Source organism: Chiloscyllium plagiosum, unplaced genomic scaffold (assembly GCF_037043375.1).
Source record: "Chiloscyllium plagiosum isolate Xiang-an unplaced genomic scaffold, Cpla_swu_hap1 HiC_scaffold_24, whole genome shotgun sequence".
Lineage (NCBI taxonomy): Eukaryota > Metazoa > Chordata > Chondrichthyes > Orectolobiformes > Hemiscylliidae > Chiloscyllium > Chiloscyllium plagiosum.
The window spans coordinates 31,429,394-31,456,142 of record NW_028270162.1 but is presented as its reverse complement, the minus strand read 5'-3'; the positions used below and the strand labels follow the sequence as shown (position 1 = coordinate 31,456,142).

At 40.1% G+C, this 26,749-nt stretch overlaps 1 protein-coding gene across 5 annotated transcripts in view; it reads right to left on the bottom strand.

The window, feature by feature from the left end:
• Positions 1-26,749, bottom strand: part of setd1ba (SET domain containing 1B, histone lysine methyltransferase a) — a 135,829-nt gene that overhangs the window by 18,053 nt on the left and 91,027 nt on the right. For 2 of the 5 annotated variants that reach the window (XM_088000050.1, XM_088000051.1), the window contains 7 exons: positions 18,269-18,451; positions 15,405-15,492; positions 14,551-14,789; positions 13,192-13,261; positions 7,157-7,438; positions 6,769-6,786; positions 3,580-5,252 (listed from right to left, as the gene is read on the bottom strand). In XM_088000050.1, the coding sequence (XP_087856176.1) occupies positions 3,580-5,252; positions 6,769-6,786; positions 7,157-7,438; positions 13,192-13,261; positions 14,551-14,789; positions 15,405-15,492; positions 18,269-18,451 (2,553 nt within the window). The remainder of the gene's footprint in view (positions 1-3,579; positions 5,253-6,768; positions 6,787-7,156; positions 7,439-13,191; positions 13,262-14,550; positions 14,790-15,404; positions 15,493-18,268; positions 18,452-26,749) is intronic. The other 3 variants (XM_088000052.1, XM_088000053.1, XM_088000049.1) reach the window with 3 other exon arrangements.

Sequence of the window (26,749 nt, the reverse complement as noted above, 5' to 3'; positions counted from 1 at the left end):
TCTCTTATTTGTGCCTCTCACTCTAATTGGAATATTCACATTTTCCAACCATCTACATATTACAGATGTTTTCTGTTTGATTCTAAAATTCAACTAATTTATTTTAATAAGATGGGAATAAACAAAGCGTGCACAACTTGCAAGACGAGAATTAACAGTAGCATTTCACATGTCGCAATGCTGAGAGTCAAGAGTTTTGAAAGTATATTAGGATGAGAAGATAATGTGTATATTTGTATTTCCGGACTTAATACATTCCCTAAACATTACTTAATATAACCAAAATGCAGCAGTACGATGTGTAGGAATGGAATTTTTTAAAATTATGAAGCATTTTGGTTAATTTACAAACCATAATGCTGAAATGATTACAATTTGCAAATAAAATGTGAAATTAAGCTTTTCTACTATGAATGTAGATATGCTTAGCAAAGAGTTTGCAGCATTTTATAGGTTTGAGTAGATAGTTTGCATGCAAGTGTTTATATAAAAGTATGAAACAGGAAGTAAACAAAGCATGCACAACATGCAAGATGAGAATTAACAGTAGCATTTCACATACTGCAATGCCTAGAGTCAAAGATTTTAAAAGTACAGCAGGGTAATGGCAATTATTATCATCAAATTATCAATATAAGCATTGGATTGAGGTGATGGTGCTTCAGTGGAATGGATTTTCCAAGTGTAGCATTATTTTGAGGCCCAGCTGCTAGAACAGGGGAAAGTTCTGAAATGTTGCTGAAGTTTCCAAGATCAGAGAGAATTGGGAATGTGAGCACAGAGGGGGTCCCGTGACCATGGGAATTGGAGATTGAATTTCGTCTTCTAGAATTCTAAGTTATAAGAGTGCTGTAGCCTAAACAAAAACAACAAAGTACAGGGTTATCCAGAGTCTGGCAATAATTGCTGGATAGCAGAGGCAGAGAACTGCAATAGTGAATGCTTGAGAGGAGAACAGCCCAGAGGATTATGAAGCAAACTACTATTGATCCATTTCACAACATAAAGGCCTAATTCCCATCTGTACTTCCATCCACCAGTCTTGACTCGATTCACCTACAGCCTGCTTTGTGCCATTGGGTATATGCCCTCAAAGACCATACCACTCACCCATCACCTCCATCATTTTTCTTGTTGTCAACTAGTTTCTGCCTTTAAATTCTTATTTTAGGACAAGATAATTCAATACATTAGCCAAGCCCAATTGGGCATTCCAGTGTAATCCTGATCAGGCAACAATGAGAAATGAATACAAATCTTGGGCATGTGACATCAACACACTTACTTGTATGGCTTACGTTGGTATTTTGTAGAATGGTTCATGATTTGGTAAGATGATAAAATGAAAATTCAAGTACTTAATTTAATAAACATGTAAGCAAGGGCATGATGTTTTCTACCAAAATGAATACATGTGGTTATCACTTTATCCAAACCTATGGCTAGTCAGCAATGTATACTTGATGAGAATGGTTTAATGCACTTACTATTATATTGCAAATAATGGACTGGGACATCAAATTTAACTTGGGTGCACTACTACAGTCTACAAAATCATCAAAAATCAAATTGTAACTTATACAAGTAATAATTTTCAAGTTTTTAAAAAATTGTTAAGTTTTGAAAATGGTTTAGACCTTTTCCTAAATTGAAAGTTCAAATGATAGACATAGTAACTTTGTAAAAAAAAAGTCATTTCTGACCAAAAAGGTCGATATCTTCTCTGATTTTAGGTCTTTTACGTTCATAATAATGAAGACAGTTTAATTTCAAATTAATTTCAAAAATTTTGGCCAGAGGTGAATTCCAAGTCATGAAGATGCACAGACTGCATTTTGGGAAACACAGTAAATAAATAGGCTCAGAATGCAGAGGGGAATAATTGTTGAGATAAAACTTTCCAGTCAAGGCTGATAATTTAGATGCAGAAACACAAATGTTACACTACAGAAGGAGGCCTTTCAGTCCATCATGTTCGCCCCAGTTCTCCGAATGAACATTATCTTTTGGTGTCATTCAACTGCCTTTTCCTCATAACCCTGCACATTGCATGATTATCTGAATGGAAATATTGCCTTTGAATGCAATTGAGGTCTTCAAGTAAAAACCTTTGGAAAAAGATATTATAAGATACAAAAGGAACATTTTTTAACATGCTGGGAAAGCTGTGCATTTTTGATTTACTTTACATTGTTCAAAACATTAGCTTGGACATAGATATTTCAGTTCCTGGGGTAAAAATTGACATTTATTGCTCAAGAAGCATTTTCTGTTGATTCACTGACAAAGTACAACATTTAAAAGTAGTTAAGTTGGAAAAACCTTTTGCCATTTTAAACATTGACAATGCCAATTTCAATGTTAAATGTTGACTGGGCAGACATAACTCAAGACTATGATGCAGTAAGAAATGTTAACAGAAGTGATGTCAGATGATAGGCATAAGGAGCTTGCAAGTAACCCAAATGTATTTACACCAATTAAAATTGTAAAACAAATGCTGCTTTCACTTCATTGAAATAAATAAAACCATATTTTTAATTAGTAAACATAATTCTGCAAGATTGATATACACCGTCATACATGTGTAGTTGACTCAGGGTAGCCACCAGGGTAGCGACTGCTGTATTAATTACTTAGGTGTAGTTTTAAAGCTCTTTAAATACACCGCCATTGCAAAAAAAAAGAGAATTTAATATTCTGCTGCAGTAACACTCAACAATGTTAAAACTGAGCAATATTTATGATAGCCAGTTTCTGTCCTGCAATGGTTTATTTGTAACATTGCAACAGGAAGGGAACATTAATGGAGATTAGTGAAGTAAAAATCAAAACAAAGATAAAGGAAGTCAGGCAGTGTTCATGGAGTTAATAAATAAATATTGCATTTCAAATTAAAAACTTATCTTAGAAATAATTTACTGCTGTACACATGGTGAAGTCTGCAGAATAACCAATATTTAACAGGTTGATACGTCCCTTCAACTTATGTTTTCTCATCCAATGTGAAGTTTATCTGATTTATTATTTCCATTGTTAGCTTAGAGAAACTGAGTGTAAATTGGAGTGGTCATCATATAACAACCAACTCAGTACAGACTAGGGAGTGACGTAGAATCATCTTGGTACAGATAACCTGGTAACGCATTAGAAAATGCATTTTTCAATCAGCCACAAGAGGCTTGGTTCCCATTTTAACTTCAAATTTTGTATTCACAAATTGAATTTTCCCATTTATTCAATGCCGTACAATAATTTAAGTATGCTTCAAGGCTGTGGTCATAATAATTAGAAAAATAGAACAGAAAAATATTCAAAATGGGATATTCTGGGATGTTACTGTGAATAGGAATAAATAGCTAAGTAGTTCTGACTAAAGAATCTGTCAAAGAGCTGAATTATTTTCTGTTAATTGACTTGTCTATTAATCAACAGAGAAATTCAGAAGTGAGACATAATTGACAATTATCTGTAATGCAGCATAAAATTATCTTCTTTCAAAAGTCACATCTGATCAAACTCAAGAAAAATTGCTGACATAAACATCATATGATCAGTATCATAATTTGAAAGGATATGAGGATGGTGAACCCATAGTGTGTCATTCAGACAGTCCATGCAATTATCCTGCAGAAGCATTCTGTCATATGTAATCTTCATGAATTTAATATCTTCTTCATCCATGCCTTCATTCCATATGTCATACAAAATAGTCATCTCCTCAAATTCTGAACGGGGTTTAAATAGTGACCTAGGTGGTGAAGATTCAGGTGATAGAATATCATCATACCAAGCATCCTCATGTTTTCTCCTATGCCTCCGAGTCCATCGTTCTCTAAGTTTAGCTTTTTCTTGCTTATCATCTTCATCATCTTCATATTCTTCATCATCATCTTCCTCATTTTCAATTTTGACCTTCATCTGCAGTTCTTTCAAAGCCAACCTATCAGATTCTTTTAATTTTTTGCTTCTACAGTCCCAAAATGTATCAGTATTAATCATGGCACTTTCCTCTGCAGAGGTTTTAACATTTTGCAAGTAGACATCTTCCCTAAAGTCCAACATAACAGCTGCTGGGTCTTTCACACCAAACTGATCATCACTCCACTGACTACAGAGGTCTTTATTATCAGCTTGAATTATGCTGGCCTGTAGGGGAGACTGTAGCTTGCTGCCAACTTTAATCTTTGATTCCTCTATCAACTTGGAATCAAGACTAGGGACTGGTAGTTGAGACACTGGCTTTTCCTTTGCATAGCTGATCTTGTGATGTGTGATCTTTTGGTTTGGTAAAGAAGGTACTGGTTCTGTCAAAATTAATGCTATTTCAGTTTCTGCTTTGTTTTCACCTTCCAATTTTTCTCTGTTATTTGGCACAATTATGGGTTTTATAGATGGACTCAATGCAGAATCAGACAATAATCCAAGGTCCAGTGGAAAATTAGGAGGCGTAATTAAAGTGACAGGAAGGGAAGGGGGTAGCAAACTATTCACACCCAGCAATGGGGAGGTACTAGAAGACATTAGATTTTCTTTTCCTCCATCCAATGAAGACTTTTTGGATGCCAATAATGGAGATACAACAGTATTTGCTTCAGGGAAAGCTGCAGAAAAATTAAAGTCTCTACCTGGAGTACGAGGAACTCCAGAATTTATTCCAGGAGACTGAGATGGGTATGTAAAAGGACTACCAGGAACGTGAGGTGAGCTCAGAGTCAAGCTGTTTCCTGTCAATGGTCCTTCACTTCCTGGTGTCGGTGGAATGGTCTCAGTGCTCAGAGATGTTGTCAAACTTCTTGCAGAATCAGCCACAAAATCACGCCCAGGAGTTCTTGGTGGACCATCTTCAGATGTTGCTTTCACCAAAACTGGATGATCAGGAATGGGTGACCTGATGACTATAGGGACCTCCTGTCTTCCAGGTGTTGGAGGGATTGCTGGTATGGACACAGATGGTTTGACAAGGGATGACATGGAAGTGTCAGAATCGGAATGGATTGAGATTTCTCTGCCAGGTGTACGTGGAAGACCATCATCCTCATCTGCTGATGGTGAGGTGAACTTCATTTTATTGCGCATCTCTGAGTCACTGTCATCAGACTTGTTCAGAACACTGCCTTTAATGACAGAAAGAGCAGCAAAAGCTCCTGTTGGCGTGGGTGGCCTGTGCGTTCGAACGTCCTCAGTTGTGTTTGTCTTTTGAGACTCAGATATTTCAGGTTCCAATCCAATGTCTGCCTCAGGCTCCACTGCTGCAAGAAAGGTGGATCATTCAAATAAAGATATACTTAAATCTGCAGGCAATTTAGTTATTAAGACACTAGCAAAAATAAAGGCATTTTTCATTTTGTTCCTTCCCTCAGCTCTCTGAAAGCACCTAAAAGATCTCTCATTCTTTGCCCATAGCCATGCAAATTTTACTGATTTAAGCATTGATCCAACTTCCATCTGAAACTTATGACTGAATCTGCTTCCACTGTCCTTTCAGGCAATATATTCCAGATCATAACAATTCACTGGACAAGGAAAATCTCACTCTCTTCCTAGTTTTTTGACAATAATTTTAAATCTGTCCTCCAATTACTTACCCTCCTGCACCAGTTTCTCCCTGTCTCCTCTATCAAACTACCTCAATAATGAACATGTCTATTAAATCTCAACGTTCTCTATTTTAAAGGAGAAAAATCCCAATTTTTCCAGTCTGTAGAAGAGATAAGAGTGTTTCGGCTCAACTGGTCTATAAAAGCACCTACGCTTCACATTAGTCTCAACCACCCTCTTCAATACAGCCCCATCTGGTTAAAATAACCATTTTAGAATATTATAATATAACAAAGAACTTTGTATGCTGGATATCTGACAAACAAAACCAGAATTGCTAGAGAAACATAGCAGTATCTGTGGAGAGAAAACAGAGTTAAATGTTTTGCGTCAAATGTCCCTCCTTCTGAACTAACAGTGGCTAGAGAAGGGTGGTATTTATGCTGATGACTGAGGGGGCATTTTAAATATGTGAACAGGGAGCCCAGAGAGAAACAGAAAGGTAGGAGATTCGTGATAATAAATCGAAAACGACGACATGGCTAAGGATCCTGTCAACTGCGGTAATGGGGAATCCTCGGTTGAGGAAAAATGTGGAGGTTTCTGAGGCCCCCTTGTGGAAGGTGATATCATTAGAACAGATGCAATGGGGATGGAAAAACTGGAAGAATGGAATGGAGTCCTTACAAGAAGAAGGTGTGAGGATGGATAGTCAAGGTAACTGTGGGAGTTGGTGGGTTTGTAATGGATACCAGTGGCCAGCCTATCCTCAGATATTGTAACACATTGCCTATTTACCTACATCCCAGGTCCTGTCATGAAAATGGGTTGATTTCAGCACAGCCAACCTATTATCATCGACTCATAGTCCCCATTATCAGCTAACTAATGTCTCTTCTTCCTTAATTTATTATCAATAATCCCTTTGTCTGCCTACTTTTTCTCTCTCTGGGCTCCCTCTCCACTGATCCACTGTCATCAGCATAAATACCATATTTTCCTAGCTGTTGTCAGTTCTGCAGAAGGGTCACCGGGCTCAAAACGTTAACTATTTTTTTTTCACAGATGCTACCACATCTGCTGAGTTTCGGCAGCAATATCTGTTTCTGTTTAAGATCCGCAGTTCCTTCTTTATATCTTAGCTTCAGAATTGATCTGACTTTTTCTGCATGGCAACTGTGTGTCTTGATGGGAGAGCTCAAAAAGAATTTGGTACACATCACTCACCTTTTGATACAGCTCTTTCTGTTCCAGAGAGAGAGAGAGAGAGAGAGAGAGAGGGAGAGTGTGAGTGTCCTAGTGGTAGGGTATGAATATCCAACCCAATTGCCCTAATTATCCTGTCTTTTATATTGTGGATGCAGCCAACGTTGAGACAGATTTGTGAAAGCCCCACCCAACCTTCCCAAGGAGTACCTGTGTCCTTGCAATGGAAAATGCATCATGGAGAATCTAACAGTAATGTTAACTGGATTTCAACATTTCTTAATGACACTGATAAAATCTGAAAAATTACATTTAGAATTTCACGACAACAGGATTTGCTAATTAAAAACAGCAGAGTTTGATTCCTAATTGTAACAAGATATAGTATGAAGTTTGCAGTTACGTTTACCTGGAACTCCTTCTGGCGATGAAACAGACAGTAACCCTGATTCAGTTTCTGCTGGAGTTTCTAACGTAACATCATTTGGGGCATCAGCTACCTCTTCCACTTCCCGCGTTACCTCTTCCACCTTTACTTCAGTCCCTTGTCGTAGTGGCAGTTTTTCTTTTTCTTCTTCCTCCTCTTCCTCCTCCTCTTCATCTTCAGAGCTAGATTCATATTCTGAAGATTCCTCGCTGTCTTCTGAATATTCCCCTTCCACTTTGGATGAAGCAACGCTGATCACTTCATCTGCAAATATAGAGATTATTTGCAACATCCATTATTGTAAATCAAAAGGAAAGTAAACGGCAGCATAGGGCATAAAGAGAGAAATAGGAGGAATACGTCATTTGACCCCTCAAGTCTGCTCCCCATTCAACAAGATTATGGGTGGGATCTGCCCTCGGCCTCAAAATCCTCTTTCATGTCAGCACCTCATTGCCCTCTACTGCTTGATAGATTTTTGAATTGTCTATCTTCTCTTTAAATACTTCCAGTGATTTAGCATCCACAACTCACTGGGGTAGAGAGTTCCAGGTATTCATTACCTTCAGGGAGTAGAAATACCCTTGCACCCCAGTTTTAAATGACTGTCTCCTTATTATGTAACTGTATAGCGTAGTTTGAGATCCATCTTCTCAACATCTCAAACCTGGGAGAAAGTGAGGACTGCAGATGCTGGAGTTCAGAGTCAAAACGTGCAGCGTTGGAAAAACAGAGCCAGTCAAGCAGCATCTGAGAAGCAGCAGAGTTGATGTTTCGAGCATAAGCTCTGATTCCTGATGAAGAGCTTCTGCTCAAAACATCGACTGTCCTGCTCATCTGCTGCCTGACTGGCTGTGTTTTTCCAGCACCACACTTTTTGACCAACATCTCTAACCTGTCAAGCCACCTTAGAATCTTCTATGTTTCACCCTCATTCTCCTACGCTGTAAAGGCATAACCAGTTACAGTAGCAACACACAGTACAACTATATATTAATAGGAGCTGCATGATAACACCAATAATAGGAAGTTCATTTACATCTAATTCATGATATTTTTGTTGTGGAGGGAAAATAATAATTGAAGAATAGGAATCTATACCTCAGTCACATACTTCCCACTTGATGTTGCACTAGTGACACGTAAAGGCTATGATTAGGCTGGCTACACCCTCATTGGAAAAATGGAATGTAACACAGAATACTCAAGGAGAGGCATTATTTCTAGAATTCAAACATCAGAATTGGGGACAATAAGTAGAATCATCTGACCCGAATTATTCATGTTTTTACCAGCTCCCAAAAGAGCTACCCATTCTCCATTCCTATGTAAATTCATTGCTTTCAAATATATATCCAGTTATCTTTTGAAACGTCATATGGAATCCACCTCACCACTCTCCCAGACAGCGCATTCCAAATCCTAACAAATCCAAATAACAAAGTTTCTCTTCATCTCACCCTCAGCTCTCTTGTTGACAATCTTGAAAATGTGATTTCTTCTTACTGATGTACCAACTAGTGGAAACAGAATATTCTTTTTCACTCTTAAAATTATTCACAATTTTAAACACCTCATTAAGGTCATTTCATAATCATCTCTGTTCTAAGAAGAATAAGCCCAATTGCTCTAATCTTTCCTTACATCTGAAATCCCTCATTCCTGGAATCATTCTAGTAAATCTCTTTTACTCTTTCTCCAAGTGTTTAAGACCATAAGAAATAGGAGTGGAAGTAAGGCCATTCGGCTTATCGAGTCCACTCCGCCATTCAATCATGGCTGATGGGCATTTCAACTCCACTTACCTGCAGTCTCCCCGTATCTCTTAATTCCTTGCGAGATTAAGAAATGATCAATCTCTGCCTTGAAGATATTTAACGTCCTGGCCTCCACTGCGCTCTGTGCCAATGAATTCCACAGGCTCACTACTCTCTGGCTAAAGAAGTGTCTCCTCATTTCTGTTCTAAATTGACCCCTTCTAATTTTAAGGCTGTGCCCATGGGTTCTAGTCTTCCCACCTGACGGATACAAATTTGCAGTGTCCACCCTTTCTAAGCCATGCATTATCTTCTAAGTTTCTATGAGATCTCCTCTCAACCTTCTAAACTCTAATCAATACAATCCCAGGATCCTCAGTCGTTCATCGTGTGTTAGGCCTACCATTCCAGGGATCATCCATGTGAATCTCCACTGGACATGCTCGAATGCCAGTATGTCCTTCCTAAGGTGTGTGGCCCAAGACTGGACACAGTATTCTAAAAGAGGCCTAACCAGAACTTTATAAAGTCTCAGTAGCACATCGCTGCTTTTACATTCCAACCCTTTTGAGATAAATGACAACATTATACAAAATGCGGAGAAATTATTATACAAAATACGGAGGAATGGGATTGTGGAAGACATAGCAATTTGGATCAGTAATGGCTTGTTGAAAGAAAACAGAGGGTTGTAGTTGATGGAACATGTTCATCCAGTTACTAGCGGCGTACCGCAAGAGTTGGTGTTGGGTCCACTGCTGTTCCTCATTTTTATAAATGACCTGGATGAGGGTTAGTAAATTTGCAGACGACACTAAGGTCGATGGAGTTGTGGATAGTGACAAAGGATGTAGTAGGTTGCAGAGAAACACAGATAGGATGCAGAGTTGGGCTGAGAGGTGGCAAATGGAGTTTAATGTGGACAAGTGTGAGGTGATACACTTTGGCCGGAGTAATCGGAATGCAGAGTACTGGGCTAATGGTAGGATTCTTGGGAGTGCAGGTGAGCAGAGAGATCTCGGTGTCCATGTACACAGATCCCTGAAAGTTGCCACCCAGGTTGACAGGGTTGTTAAGAAGACAAACAGTGCTTTGGCCTTTATTAATAGAGGGATTGAGTTCCGGAGCCAGGAGGTTATGCTGCAGCTGTACAAAGCTCTGGTACGGCCACGGAGTATTGTGTACAGTTCTGGTCACCGCATTATAAGGAGGATGTGGAAGCTTTGGAAAGGGTGCAGAGGAGATTTACTAGGATGTTGCCTGGTACGGAAGGAATGTCTTACGAGGAACGGCTGAGGGCCTTGAGGCTGTTTTCGCTAGAGAGAAGAAGGTTGAGAGGTGACTTAATAGAGACATACAAGATAATCAGAGGGTTAGATAGGGTGGACAGGGAGAGCCTTTTTCCAAGTATGGGGATGGCAAACACGAGGGGACAACTTTAAAGTGAGGGGAGATAGGTATAAGACAGATGTCAGAGGTAGTTTCTTTACTCAGACAGTAGTAAGGGTATGGAATGTTTTGCCTGCATCAGTCGTAGATTCGCCAAGTTTAAGTGCATTTAAGTCGTCATTGGACAGGTAAATGGATGTACATGGAATAGTGTAGGTGGGACGGGCTTCAGATTAGTATGACAGGGCGGCGCAACAGAGGGCCGAAGGGCCTGTACTGCGCTGTAAAGTTCTATGTTCTAACATGATGTTTACTTTCTTAACTATGGACTCAACCTGCAAATAAACCTTTAGAGAATCCTGGACTAGTGCTCCCAGACTGTACTTTGGCTTTATGAATTTTCTCACCATTTAGAAAATATCCCATGCCTGTATTGTTTTTTTCCAAAATGCAAGACCTCAGATATGCTCACATTGAATTTCATCAGTCATTTCCTGGACCATTCTCCCAAACTGTCTAAATCTTTCTGCAGCCTCCCCACCTCCTCAGAACTACCTGCCTGTCCACCTAACTACATATCATTGGCCAACTTCACCAGAATGCACCCAGTCCCTTCATCCAGATCATTAATATACAAAGTGAACAGCTGCAGCCCCAACACTGAACCCTGCGGGACATCACTTGTCATCAGCTGCCATTCCGAAAAAGAACCTTTTATCCCAACTCTCTGCCTTCTGTCAAACAGTCAATCCTCAACCCATGCCAGTAGCTCACCTCGAACACCATGGGCCCTCACCTTACTCAGCAGCCTCCCGTGAGGCACCTTATCAAAGGCCTTTTGGAAGTCTAGGTAGATAACATCCACTGGGTTTCCCTAGTCTAACCTACTTGTTACCTCTTCAAAGAATTCTAACAGGTTTGCCAGGCACGACCTCCCCTTACTAAATCCATGCTGACTTGTTCTAATCCAACCTTGCACTTCCAAGAATTTAGAAATCTCATCCTTAACGATGGATTCTAGAACTTTACCTACAACTGAGGTTAGGCTAATCGGCCTGTAATTTTCCATCGTTTGTCTTGATCCTTTCTTGAACAAGGGGGTTACAACAGCAATCATCTGGGACTTGCCCTGACTCCAGTGATTTTTGAAAGATTACAACCAACGCCTCTGCTAATTTCTTCAGCCACCTTTCTCAGAACTCTAGGATGTAGCCCATTTGGGCTACAAGATTTATCAATTTTTAAACCTTTTAATTTTCTATCACTTTGCTTAACATCTTTCCTTAAATAATAAAGTGCCTAAAACTGAACGCAATACTCCAAAATTGGTCTGACCAACGATGTATACAGGTACAGCATAATTTCCCTGTTTTTATACTCTATACGACTATTTATGAACCCAAGGATTCTATAAACCTTCTGAACAACTATTTCAACTTGCCTGGCCAAATTCAAAGAATTATGCAAGTGAACACTAAGGTCCCTCTGCTCCTGTACTCCCTTTAAAGTTGTATCATTGAGCCTGCATTGTCTCTCCATGTAACTTCTAATAAAATGTATTACCTCACAATACTCTGCATTAAAATTCATTTGTCAGGTCTCTGCCCATTTGGCCAGCTTGTCAGTGTTCCCCTGAAGTCACTCAGTGTCATCCTCACAATTCATTACTCTCCCTAGCTTAATGTCATCTGTGAATTTAGGAGGTTTTTGCCCTCAACACCAACATCCACTTCCAAATTGTTAACACAAATCAGAAACAAAATGTGTCCCAATGCTTTCAACTCGTCTCCAATCTGAGAAATTTCTATTTATAGCTAGCCTCTGTTTCCTAACTTTTAGCCAACTTCTGATGCTGCCAAGGACCATCAATCCCAAACATTTCTAACTTGCTAACCAGCCTGCTATGTGTCACTGTATCAAATACATTCTGACAGTCCAAATATACAACATCCACAGCAATACCCTCAACCACTGCCTGTCTCTCCTTGGCAAAGAACTCAATCAAATTTATCAAACATGACCTGCCTTTGACAAATTCCATGTTGACTGTCTAGTATTACCTTATTTCACTAAAATTACCTTATCCCATATTATGGCCTCCATCAGCTTTCCCACTGTTGATGTTGAGTTGACAGGTCTGTAGTTTCCTTGGTTATTCTTTACCCCTTAAACAACAGTGTCACATTTGCAATCCTGCAGCCTTCCCAGGATTAATCCTGTGTTCAGAGGGGTCTGGAAAGTTTCTGTCAACAGCTCCGCAATTTGCTTCCTTTCCTCTCTCAGCAAACCAGGATATATCCCATCCAGGCCTGGTGACTTCTGTACTCGAGCTGCCAGCCCTTTTAGCACCTCTTCCTTACCTATCACTATACTACTCAGTTGCTCAACACCCACATTTTCAACAAGGCCAATGCTACTATTTTATAATTTTGTAAAGCAAATACTCATTTAGTACCTCTGCCATACCCTTTGCTTCAGTGAACTGTTTACCCTGCTTATTCCGTGTGGGCCCCACTCTATTCTTCATTAATCTTTTAATGTTAATATGTTTGCAGAACATTTTGCTATTTGTTTTAGCAAAGCCTGCCATCCTTTTCTCATGCTTCCTCTTAGCCTTCCTTATTCCAGCCTTCGCCTGTCTCCTACATTCGAGATACTCCTCCTAGTTTCTATTGGTATTACGAGTCCGGTATGCATCACATGCCTCCTTTTTTAGCTATACAATACTCCGAGAGTAAATGGCTATTTGGCATTTTCTTATTCTATTAGTCATGACATACAGGTGAACAGTGAACATTAAAATATTGTACATTTAATTTTATACTGAAGTTACTAATGTTCTACAATTCAAATGCCTGATTAAGACCTCACCTTCTTCAGAATCCAGGCCCTCTTTTTCACTGGTCTCAATATCTGCTTCATCATCTTCAACATCTTCCTCCTGAAAATATTCAGTAAAATTAATTTCATCATATGATCAACAGAAAATAATGATTATACACTGAAAAATAATAATTAAAAATAATTACCTGCCAGATAATTTAGGAATTATTTTAGTTAAACAATTATACAGTACTGTAATCCCTTCCTTCATGTTGGTTTATCACATATGTAGCGAGGCTGCCACATGAGAATGCTTTGAAGATGAAAATAGGAAAAGGGGTGGGTTTCTTTCCGTGTAGTCTTAACTTTAATAAACAGTCAATTCAGAGAGACTTATCTTTTAAAAGTAATGAAATTGTAATACTTCTCTCTCCACTCATCATTTTGAGTATCCTAAGTATTTCTGTTGGAGTCAATTATAACACCCATAGGAAACCAGCTTCTTAGGCAGATTAGCTTCTCCTGGAAGCTGACTATATGAGGTAGAACCGGATGATTCTATTTACACATTCCGTAATGACATTTCCCAGAATACTTTCATTGCAGATTTTCCTTTCTTTTCTTTTATGACAAGCTCCTTCACCCATCAAACCATCAGTACATTGCCTCAACCCTTTGATGACCATGTTTACAAAGATAGCAGAAGTAGCAGAAGCAAAAGTTATGGGCGGCACGGTGGCACAGTGGTTAGCACTGTTGCCTCGCAGCGCCAGAGACCCGGGTTCAATTCCCGCCTCAGGCGACTGACTGTGTGGAGTTTGCACGTTCTCCCCGTGTCTGCGTGGGTTTCCTCCGGGTGCTCCGGTTTCCTCCCACAGTCCAAAGATGTGCAGGGACAGGTGAATTGGCCATGCTAAATTGCCCGTAGTGTTAGGTAAGGGGTAAATGTAGGGGTAGGGGTATGGGTGGGTTCGCTTCGGCGGGTCGGCGTGGACTTGTTGGGCCGAAGGGCCTGTTTCCAGACTGTAATGTAATCTAATCTAGTGTAGCATTCTGCAGTTGAATTACAAGGCATACTAAAAACATCAAGTGGGTATAAGAGGCATTGCAGAAACACTTAATTAGCTCTGCTGCAGTCAAGTGGACTGGATATTTACTTACAGTTAAGTCTAAGAGTGCTGGCTGGACTTTAGTTTCAAGCTGTTTACAGACTTATTCTCTGTTTGAAAGTGGTCTAAAATAATTAATACTATTGAAGCCAGCCTGTTCCAGAAGAGACCAAAGTACCCATAATATGCATCCATCAAAAGGTTCAGTGAATAATCTGTTGGAAGACTGGACTGTACAAGTTTTGGTACTGAAGAATTGTCTGTGTCAGCTTGTAATAAAACACTAGAACAAACCAACCTTTTCTGACAAAGCCTTTTCAGAAACCTCTTCTTCTTCATCTTGTTCCTCCTCATCCTCCTTCTCTGATGATGACTCTTCTTCCTCTTTCCCAGAAGTTTCCTCTTCCTCCTCTCCTTCACTGTCTAGCTTTAAAGGTTTTGCTGGCTTTCGCCTCTCGGTGACCGATTCCAAGTCCCTCTTAGATAATTCAGAAGAATGACTGGCTACATCTGACATGTCTCGGTCACGTTCAGACTCTGTTACAGGCGATGAAGGGATGAAATTAGAACTTTGCATTTCAATAAATCCACATGATCACCCCTCAGCCTTCTTGTTAAGTTATAAATCTTCTCTAATATATTCAGTTCTCATTGAACCCTTCATAATTAAGTAGTCCATTTGTGACATAATCTACTTTGTGACATCATAACTGTGACATTACCAAAGGATATTTTACAGCAGGTAACACTCAAATGTGCCTGTAGTATCTGAGACACATAATATTTCAGTCACAAATTACATGAAGTACAGACCAAATAATTTGTGTCAACTAAAACGGATCCAATGCATAATGAAGTAATCCAAAGTGAGATATTGGAGATTAAATAATATAACAGCAAGTAGGGGAGAAGCTGGGGAAAGCATTTAAGGGAGCAAATTTTAAGGAGGTTTGAAGATGGGGAAAGAGACAGTAAAGTACAAGAATTAAGAACAGAATTCCAGAGTCTAGAAGCACAATAACTGATATCAACTCCTGTAACTAGTACTGGATCGGAGGGAAGGCAACCTATGTAAGAGTCATTCAGAAAATTTGAGTGAAGCATTCTTGAACTACAGTTCAATGCATGTAAATGCGTCAAATGTGGACAAACCTTCATCATCATCATCCAGTGGAGTAGATGGTCTAATTCTCTTTTGATCACCTGAGGAGGCAGCATCAGGTGGCTCTTTCCTCTTTACCTACAAAAACACATGACTTGACATTCAGAAAATCTTAGTCATTCATCCATTGTGAACAATCTGTCTATCAATAAACAAGGAATTGCAATAGATTTGCCTGTGCGCAAAGATATTAAAGCAGTAAAATAACGCTCACATTTACATATTGTTCCACTGAAAGTAATCACTTTGATGACTTTAGTTCCAACCAGCAAGATGTTAAGACTGGCCTAAAATCAAAACAAAGTGCTGCAGAAACTCAGCAAGTCTGGCAGCATCAGTGGACAGAGAAACAGAGGGAACGTTTCGGGCCCAATGTGACTTCTTCAGAACCAGCTGACCAGTTCCAAACATGCTTCGTATTAGACCTGAAATGTTGCCTCGGTTTCTCTTTCTCCATGTGCTGCTGAAAGTGCTGACTTTCTTCAGTACTTTGTTTCTTTTTCAGGTTTCCAGCATTCGCAGTATTTTGCTTTTGGTTTGTTAAGGCAGGCTAATGCACAGCATCTGTTCCTGGCTATCTTCTTTTTTGAGTCAATCTATAAATAATGCTAATTACATATCTGTGGAAATATGTCTTTTGTTATCAAACCTGCGATCTTAAATGTTTTGGGAAAATAACTCTGTTGCAGCCTCATACTTCAACTTCTCAAATGTAGAAAGACCATCAGGAAGTTAAGGCTGTCTGAAGATTGTCTTCTGCAATGTTCTGACAAATGTTGCAGTGTTGTAGAGCTGACAAGGTACTCCATTAGGGGGCATTGACATTAATTTATCAGAATATGATTAGCTATGACCTTATTGACTAGCCATGTGGGCCCATCCTGCAATTGCTTTTAATTCTAGTTAGAAAATAAATTGGTCAACTTCCAGAGACTTAAGGCACGGCAGTGGATTTGTGGGTAACCCAGCTCATGGAGAATGGAGCCAGATGAGTAGGTAGATAAGAGCTGTCCTGGGAAGATGCTATCTCCTTAAACTGGTTCTGAAACAAAACATTTGTGCGGCTGGTTCCAAAATGCATGCCTGTGGCAACACCAGCTGGAAGATCCCTTTTTTTGTGGTTTGCAACGGTAAAAAAATTTAACTAATTGTCTTTCGCACATTGAAACGAAAGACATTGTCTTGCCAGCTTATCCAACAAGTGGCTACAACGTGGCTTTGAACCCTTATCCAAAATGAAGTTAAGTGTAACTGGACTTACAAAAGGAGCTGCTCCTCCAAACACAGGCTGGTTATTTCACAGAAACAGTGTATGATTGCAGGAGCAGTGAGCTGCTCAGCAAGGAATGGTTTCTCTCAGCCTGAGGACTTAGACTGCAGGGGTGAGTCTGCAAGACTGGGACAGGCAGCATTACAGGAGACTATGGCTTGGGCGGACAGGAAATGAGGGTCAGGCTGGTGCAGTAGGTGAAAAGAATGAGACCCGCTTCTGTGATGGTGATAGTGGTGCATGAATGACAAGGGGCAATAGGTGTGGAGCCAGGCCATGACCTGGAGGTGTAAGTGCGATCAGCGGGGTTTAGTGCACAATGAGTAGCTGTGGCTGCGGAACGAGGGAATGGCTGAAGGATATATCAAGAGTAATGAAATGTGGTGGACGAATGACTAAGTTGGAGGAGGCGAATGCCAAGGTGGGGTTTTGATAGATTGAGTGAATGTGGCATAAAGAGTGTGTGTGAATGAATAAATGGGGGTGAGGGGAGTTAAAAGGTGAGAGTAAATGCAGGGTATCTGAGTCAATGAGTGTGTGTGGATGGATGAATGGGTAAGTGAATGATCAACTATCCTGATCATACATCCAGCCTTCGCCTTCTCCTACCTCCCCAATAACCTATCCACAAAAACGTAGAGAATGGAGAAAAATCCAGTCTGAAAGGCAGCCCGCTTCCACCCCTAACTTGTGTGAAAATCACTAAGGCCAGCGTATCCACTTGCCAGGAGTGGACCATGCTCAGTGTTAATTAAATCTGACTCCTCAGTTCACTCTGGTCTCCAGCTGCCTCATGACTAAGACTTGGAGCCTTATGTTTTTCTCTCCCTAATTCTGCTTCTTAACCAGAAAAAAAAAAGTTTTCATTAGTTAGATGTGCTGTTTGGCACTTTTTAAAGGTAATTTTTATGAAGTACTCATTCAATTATTGTTTTGTTCTCTTTTCCTGAAATGCATGCTTACTGTAGTGGTAAAAATGACTTTTTTTTTCCTGAAATTGACTCACCAGTCTCTGAATAAGAGAAAAATTAATATACCCATCCCCACTCCACCCTTGAGTAAAGGTTGCACAACACCATCAGGAAAGCCATACTATAAATGAAAAAGACCTAATGTTTAAAACAAAGACATAGTAAAGTAAGAGGAGCTGGGGTTGGTGGTAAGAAAAGTTGGATGTTAATTTATCAATCTTATCAATGGAGCCAAGAAATTAATGCAACACAACCTATCAACTGAAACTGAACAAAAATGGAATCCAACATTTAAATGGAACTCTAAGTATGTTGAATCAGAAAGTCATTCATCAGAGTGTTGTTAAGCAATTACAACACAAAAATGTAATGCTATTTTAAAGACTACACAAGTGTCTCAGGGGACAATGGATGCAAAGCTGTGTGTTGAGCAATTCTCCACCGAACATTATTTTCCAATGTTGCAATGAATTAAGGTATTTTTGCAAATTATAAATTTTGTGGCACTTCAAGCACTAGAATTAAAATGAGAAAACTGGTACCAAAAATGATGTAGCGATAATACTGATCTTAACAATAGGTTTGTCCTCTGGTGATACTGTGCTTCCCTTACCTTAAAGGATGGTAACCGGATCGCACCCCTCAGTCCCATGCCCAGTCCCATGCCTTCATAACCAAGTCCTTCTCCTTTGGGCCAGTGCTCCAACAGACATGTTGAAGCTGGTGCTGATTCTTTAGGCTTTGGTCTCTCCTCATCTTTACTTTGATCTGCAGATTTTATTGGTGCCTGTGAAGCCTGTGGGAAGTGGTGATGAAAATAAAAATAATTACAAAAATATATACTAAATGTACAGCTGCAAACCAACCTAAATCTAATGAGAATTCTACAGCTGAATTCAGAAATTAGCAACCATTATCTGAGTAAAGCATTTTATTACCAATACAATGCACTTTTTTGGTTCCAAAATAGTGAAGAGAGCCTCAAATAAAATTCCAATGTAATAAACATGATCGAATGTGATGCTTGTTCTAATACATTAACTGATGAATATAATTGTGAGTATGTCAACATCAGATTGTTATACTGTCAGTCAGATGTCTCTCTCCAAATCTTATAACAGTCTGCAGATTGATGTGCATAGGTGACTTGACTGGGTGTGTCTTCAATGTTTCTGATTTTAAGTTCATTGGTCCATCCTCTTTTATTCTTGTTATTCTTTCTAGTTGTTTCATTTAACAGCGTGGTTCCTAGACCACTACAGAGGGTAGTTAAGAGTCAAGCATGTTTTTGAGAGACTCGACTTACCATAAAAGCCAGACAATGGAAGAATAACAAGTTTCCTCCTCTGAAAAAAGGATATAGTGCATCAGCTAGGTTTTACAAATCTAAGCAACTAATCAGAATTGAAGCCTTCTCTGTCATCTAAAAAAAGCTCCTGTATGAAATTAGTTTGAGGCAACCTTAGCTGACTTCCATCAAGGATAACAAAACAGGTCACTTGCAGCTACACTCCCAGTGGCCATGGAATGCTAAGTGTGGGAAGTGGAAAAATATCACACTGATAACATACACATGATATTTTGACTTTAGGGTACGAGGGAGCTTTATTCTACATCTTCCAGGAATACAACTGCTTTGGGACAACCTGAAACTAACTGGAAAGTACAGGTACTACTGTTCCTCGTACTGATGTCTTCACTAGATCATCACTCTCAATAAAGAATTAAAATGCTAGAACACAGTATTTTCTTTTAAAAAGGTAATGTTAAATATTAACAAATCTGGTGATTTTATTACCTGTAAATCTGAGTTGTAAACTTAGTAGACTTAATTGTAAGCATTTTTTCAACAGCAGCAGAGGCAATTCACCTCAACATTCAGTAGGCCAGTCACTGAGAAAACTCAATACTCCTGGCACAAGAACATGGCTGGCTATGTTTTAATTATAATGTTCCCTCATGACTCCCTGAAGTAGGCAAGTGGCTTGAACGCTGCTGAACCATTGGATCAATATTCAATGATCACTTATCACAACACTGCTGTATTCCTCAGGCACATAATATTCAGAGACTTTGATACTTCAGTAAAAAGAAATTGAGCACAACTGCTAAGGATGTGGTCAGTCCAGGCTGCTTTGCACAGTGTAGATTTTTTAATTGAATTTTCTATACCATGCAGCAAGCTCACACTTTAAAGTTATACCAAGTGACAATTAAAATTGCATCATTCCTAGAGATGAATGAGCACACTAAAGTTATTTCTAAAATCAACTCAGAGTCATAGAGCTGTACAGTGTGGAAACAGACCTTTCAGTCCAACTTGACAATTCCAACCAGATACCCTAAATAAATTTAGGCCCTTTGCCAGCATTTGGCTGATATCCCTTTAAATCTTTCCTAATCATGTACCCATCCAGATGCCTTTTAAACGTTATAATTGCACCAGCTTCCACCACCTCCTTTGGCAGGTCATTCCATACACATACCACCCTCTGCATGAAAACGTATCCCCTTGGTTTCTTTTAAATCTTTCCCCTCTCATCTTAAACCAGTGGCCTCTAGTTTTGTACTCCATTATCCTGGAGAAAAGACCTTGCCTAGTCAACCTATCCACTATTGTTTTAAACCTAAGGTCACCCATCAACCTCCAACACTCCAGGGAAAGCAGCCCTAGCTTGTTCAGTCTCTCAGTACAGCTCAAACTCTCCAATCCTGACAATAGCTTTGTAAATCTTTTCTGAACTCATTCAAGTTTCACAACATCCTTCCTATAGCCGGGAGACCAGAACTGCATGCAGTATTCTAAAAGTGACCTAACCAACGTACTGTACAGCTGCAACATGACTTTCCAACTCCTATCTCAATGCACTGAATAATAACGGCAAGCATATCAAACATTTTATTCACCATCTTATCTATCGGCAACTCAACTTTCAAGGAACAATGAACCTGCACTCTAGGGGTCTCTATGTTCAGCAACACTCCCCAGGACCTTACCATTAAGTACAGAAGTCCTGCCCTGAATGGCCTTTCAAAAAATGCAGGACTTCACATTTATCTAAATTAAACTCCACTTGCCACTTCTCAGCCCATGAGCCCATAACTCAATTGAACAAACAGTTTTGCTTAATTTTTACATCATATGGTAGACTGTATTGTTGCATAGAGAATCTCACTCTCATTCACACATTAGTGGTGCACAAACCTAGGAAATATGGTGACTGAAAGGGAAATACATCCAATAAAATAATACAAGACGTGAGCACAATGAATACAATGAAAAACAGGAAATAAACTCAAATAGATAAACCAGCTCAGTACTGCACTTCAAAAATATACAGGCAAAATATATCAATTATATTTTATAGGAAAGGAATGGCTGATGTAGCAATAATCAAATCTAACATCAGGACTTCGGCTTTAAGCAGAGTCAAGTGGACTCTCTACCCCAGGGCACACTCATCTTGTGGACTGTGCTGTCCATAAAAACAAAACAAGAATTAATGTGAAAAATCTTACAGCGTCAGTCAAATCAAATCAGACCATAGGATCATTAACATGACACTTACATTTCTTGCTTGATTTGCAGACTCCATAATATTACCCGCTTCTGACCAACACTGTTTAAAAGCAGAATGTTTTAGTTTGAACAGGGTTCTAAAATCTTTCATATGTAAATGAAGCCTAAAATTCTAAAGAAACAATATTTTCCACTATAAAACCAGTGAAAGGAATAAGATTACTGGGTACTGTATAGATTCATAAAACTATTTAGTGAACATGGTATTTTCACAAGGGCAGTTGGTAATATTACTGCAGTGCATATTGCTGGCAGGCAAAGTTTCCAGGCAGTAGTGTGCCCTTTGGGAAATGACCAATGGAAGTGTGAAAAGCATTCAGCAGCACAGATCTTACTCATCTTGGATCATGTTTACACAGACCTTTGCGATGATGGATTGAAAGTGACAGTTATAGGTTTGTCATTAATAAGTGCAACTGAGGTAAATGCAGGAGGAATTTCAGGCAACAGTTTAATGAAATATAATGATGCAACTACACTCTTTCTATAACATAGACTTCTTAAAAATTCAGTCAAGAAATGACAGCTTCACTGACTGGGCCAGCATTTACTACCCATCACTAGTTGCCCTTTGAGAAAGTGGTGGTGAGCTGCCTGCTTGAACTGCTTCAGTCCATTTGGTGTAGAAATACCCGAAATACTAATACAGAGGGAATTCCATGATATTAACCCAATGCTTCTGAAGGAATGGAAATGTGTAGATGGTACATCACTTGGATGAAATCTCACAGTGATGGTGTTCTCATATACCTGCTGCCCTTCTCTTTCAGATTGGAATAGTGCTGGGTTTGGAAGGTGCTGTCTGAGGAGCCTTGGTTAGTTACTGGTATGCATCTTGTATGTACAGCTGATGAGCATCGGTGGTGAATGGAATAAATGTGGGCAGGATATCAATCAGATGGGCTGCTTTGTCCTGAATTATGTCAAGTGTCATACTGTTGTTTGAGCTGCACCCATCCAGGCAATGGAGAGTATTCCATCACACTCCTGACTTGTACCTTGTAGATCGTGCACAGGATTTGGGGAGACAGCAAATGAGTTACTTGCCACAGGATTCCTAGCCGTTTACCTGCTTTTTTTGCCACAGTAATTATACGGCTAGTCCAGTTTCTAGCCAATGGCAATTCCCAAGACGTTGATGGTGGAGGATTGAGAAAAAGCAATGCCACTGACAAGATTTTCTCTTGTTGGAGATGGTCATTGCCTGGCACAAATGTTACTTGTCAGTTGTCACCCTAAGCATGAATAATGTCAAGGTCGTGCTGCCTATGGTCCTGAATGGTGTGCAACAAACATTCCCCCATTTCTGACCTTATAATGGTCATTGAAAAAGTAGCTGAAGATGGCTGTGTCTAGGATATTGCCTTTTGAGGAACTCCAGCAGAGACGTCCTGGAGTTAAGATGACTGACCCCCAACAACAACTATTTTCCCTATGGTAGTTATGACTCCAACCAGTGATATAGAGTCAGACTCTTTGATCCAACCAGTCCATGCTGACCATAATCCCTAACTAAACTAGTCCCACCTGCCTGGACTTTGCCCATATCCCTCCAAACATTTCTTATTCATGTACGTATAATAAAATAATTAAACATGAATCAAAATAAAAATCTTATACTTCTGAAATTTAATAACTAAGAAATATAGAATTAAATTGAAAAATAAGCCTGAATCTCAGGAGCAGCTGCAAGATCCAGCTATTCAGTCCACCATTTTAGTGGATACCTTTCCCTTTGATTCCCAGTGAGTTTACTTTTGCTTGAGGTCCTTAAGGTCACATTTGGTTAAATGCTGCCTTGATATCAAGGTCACCTCTGGAATTGCAGCTCTTTTGCCCATGTTTGAACAAGCCTTAATGAGGTCAGAGTTTGATTGGGCCCTGGCATACCCAAACTAAGCATCACTGATTGAATTGTTACTAACCAAGTGTTGCCTGATTGAACTGTTGATAACACCTTCCATCACTTTACAAGAGTAGACTGATGGAACAGTAACTGGACGAGTTAGATATGCCTTTCTTTTTGTGTACAGAGGAATGTTAATTATCCGAATTTTGGATTATCGAAACAAGATTGCAAGGTCCCGATGCTTGGCTAAATGGTGTTATCCAGCATTTGTTTATCTGAACAAAATACTTCCCGTCCATGTCATTCGGATAATCGAGGTTCCCCTGTACATCATATAGCTGGAGAAAGTGAGGTCTGCAGATGCTGGAGATCAGAGATGGAAATGTGTTGCTGGAAAAGCGCAGCAGGCCAGGCAGCATCCAGGGAACAGGAGAATCGACGTTTCGGGCATTAGCCCTTCTTCAGGAAATGCTGCCTGGCCTGCTGCGCTTTTCCAGCAACACATTTCCATCATATAGCTGGGCAACTTTCAACATTGTTGGACAGATGCTAGTGACACAGCTATGCTAGAAGAGCTTACAGTCATACTGCATGAAAACAGACCAAGTTCAGTCTAACTCGCCCACACTGACCAGACATGCTAATCTGCCAGCATTTGGCCTATATGCCCCAAAACCCTTCCTATTCATTTTCCCATCCAGATGGCTTTTAAATGTTGCAGTCGTTTCTACCTCCATCACTTCCTCTGAGTTCCATTAGTGCACTACCCCCTGCGTGAAAAAGTTATCCCTCAGGTCCTTTTTAAATATTTTCCCTCTCACCAGAAACCTATGGCCTTTAGTTTTGGACTCCCCCATGCTGGGAAAATGACCTTGGCTATTCACCCTATCCATGCCCCTCATGATTTTATAAATCTCTACAAGGTCACCCTTTAGTCTCTAATGTGCCAGGGAAAAAAAGCCCCAGCCTATTAAGCCCCTCCCTATAACTCAAATGCTCCAGTCGCAGGAACATCCTTGTAAATCTTTTCTGCACTCAAGATTAACGGCATCCTTCCCATAGAAGAGCTTCCAGAATTGAATAGTATTCTAAAAGCTGCCTCACCAATGTCCTGTACAGCTGCAATGTTACATCCTAATTCCTATATTCAATGTTCTGACCAATGAAGGTAAACATGCCAAACATCATCTTCACCACTATGTCTACCTGTGACTCCACCTTCAAGGAACTATGCACCTGCACCCTTAGGTCTCTGTTGGGCAACACATCCGAGGGCCCTATCATTAGCTGTATAAGTCCTATCCTGGTTTGCCTTAGCAAAATGCAATGCCTCACATTTATCTAAATTAAACTCCACGGGTCACTCCTCAGCACATTGGCCCATCTGATCAAGTCCCGTTTTAGATTAGATTAGATTAGATTAGTTACAGTGTGGAAACAGGCCCTTTGGCCCAACAAGTCCACACCGACCCGCCAAAGCGCAAAACACCCAGACGCATTCCCCTACATTTACCCCTTTACCTAACACTACAGGCAATTTAGCATGGCCAATTCACATAACCTGCACATTTTTGGACTGTGGGAGGAAACCGGAGCACCCGCAGGAAACCCACGCAGACACGGGGAGAATGTACAAACTCCACACAGTCAGTCGCCTGAGGCGGGAATTGAACCCAGGTCTCTGGCGCTGTGAGGCAGCAGTGCTAACCACTGTGCCACCGTGCCACCCCCAATACTCCGTTATACTCCAAGATAATCTTCTTCGCTGTTCACTACTCCACTTATTTTAATGTTATCTTCAAACTTACTAACCCTGGATAGGACAAACAGACAAAGTCTCTTCCCTGGGGTGGGGGAGTCCAGAACTAGAGGGCATAGGGTTAGGGTGAGAGGGGAAAGATATAAAAGAGACCTAAGGGGCAACGTTTTCACACAGAGGTTAGTGCGAGTATGGAATGAGCTGCCAGAGGAGACTGGTAGAATTGCAACATTTAAAAGGCATCTGGATGGGTATATGAATAGGAAGGGTTTGAAGGGATATGGGCTAGGTGCTGGCAGGTGGGACTAGATTGTGGTGGGATCTCTGTTCGGCATGGACAAGTTGGACTGAAGGGTCTGTTTCCGTGCTGTACATCTCTATGATAGTATACACAAAGTTCTGGAGTACAAATCTTCAGTACAATTGCCAAAATGTTGTCAGGACCCCATTGCCGTTGTAATATCCAGTGTCTTCTGCCATTTCTTGAAGTGAATTGATTTGGCTACAGACTGACATCTGTGATGCTGGGAACCCCTGGAGGAGGCCACGATGGATCATCTATTCAACATGTCTGGCTGACTGTTGTTGCAGGTTTTTTTACACTGGTGTGCTGGATCTCCTATTATTGAAGACGCCAGTAAATATGTACTGGCAAGTGGTAGTGTTGTTGCCCAGGACATTGTTTGAATGTTGCTTAACACTGTGGGCAGCACGGTGGCACAGTGGTTAGCACTGTTGCCTCACAGCGCCAGAGACCCGGGTTCAATTCCCGCCTTATCAACTGTCTGTGTGGAGTTTGCACATTTTCCCTGAGTCTGCGTGGGTTTCTTCCACAGTACAAAAATGTGCAGGTTAGGTGAATTGGCCATGCTAAATTGCCCGTAGTGTTAAGTGAAGGGGTAACTTTAGGGGAATGGGTCTGGGTGGGTTGCTCTTCGGAAGGGTCGGAGTGGACTTGTTGGGCCGAAGGGCCTGTTTCCACACTGTAAGTAATCTAATTTAATAATTAACTAGTCTGCAAAAGAATTTTTTCAACTTTGGTAATCCCATCCCGACCTCCCGATGTTAGGAAGGAAGATGTCTAGGTTCCTTCCCAGGCGTACAGGGCTAAGCTTGCTGTTGTCATTGCTGGTCCCTAGGTCAATGACAGGTGGTTCGTGCAGTTTGTTCCTTTTCTGAGACTTTTTAGTGGTTTGCTACAATTGAGATGCAAACCAGGCCACTGAAATGGGCAGTTTAGAATCCACTACATTGCTGAGGATCTGGATCACACGTACGCCAGACCAGGTAAGGATGACAGATTTCCTTCATTAAAGGACTTAGCAAAGTACATGGGTTTATATAAAAATTAACAATGGTTGCATGATCATCATTATCCTTTTAATTCCAGACCTTTTTAAAATTTGAATTCAAATTTCCCATTTGCCATGATGAGATTCGGTCCTCTATACATTAGTTGGGTCTTTGGATTACTAGTCCAGTGACAATACCGCCATGCCATTGCCTCCCTTACAGGAAATTGGATTTTTAAAAAAATATATATTTTTATTAAAAAGGAATTTTTTTCTTTAGAATATTACAACCAATACAAAACCAAACAATTCAAACTAATATTAAAAAAACCCTGCTAATTACACAAATAAATAATAACTAAGCTAAAAAAGGAAAATCTTAACAATAACAATAGTGATAATAACCATAACACAGCTCAGCAAAACAGCCTTCGATCATCGAACGCATAAGTTTATATATATTCATATGTTCGTAGTTCCTCTCCTCTGGATACCAAGGCTATATAAAGGCTCTTATTAGCATGATGGACAAATCTGTAGGAAATCTGAGCTTGGCTCGGGGAAAGGATTGAGAGTTGAAAAGTCATGGATTGGGACCAAAGTAATTCAGAGTC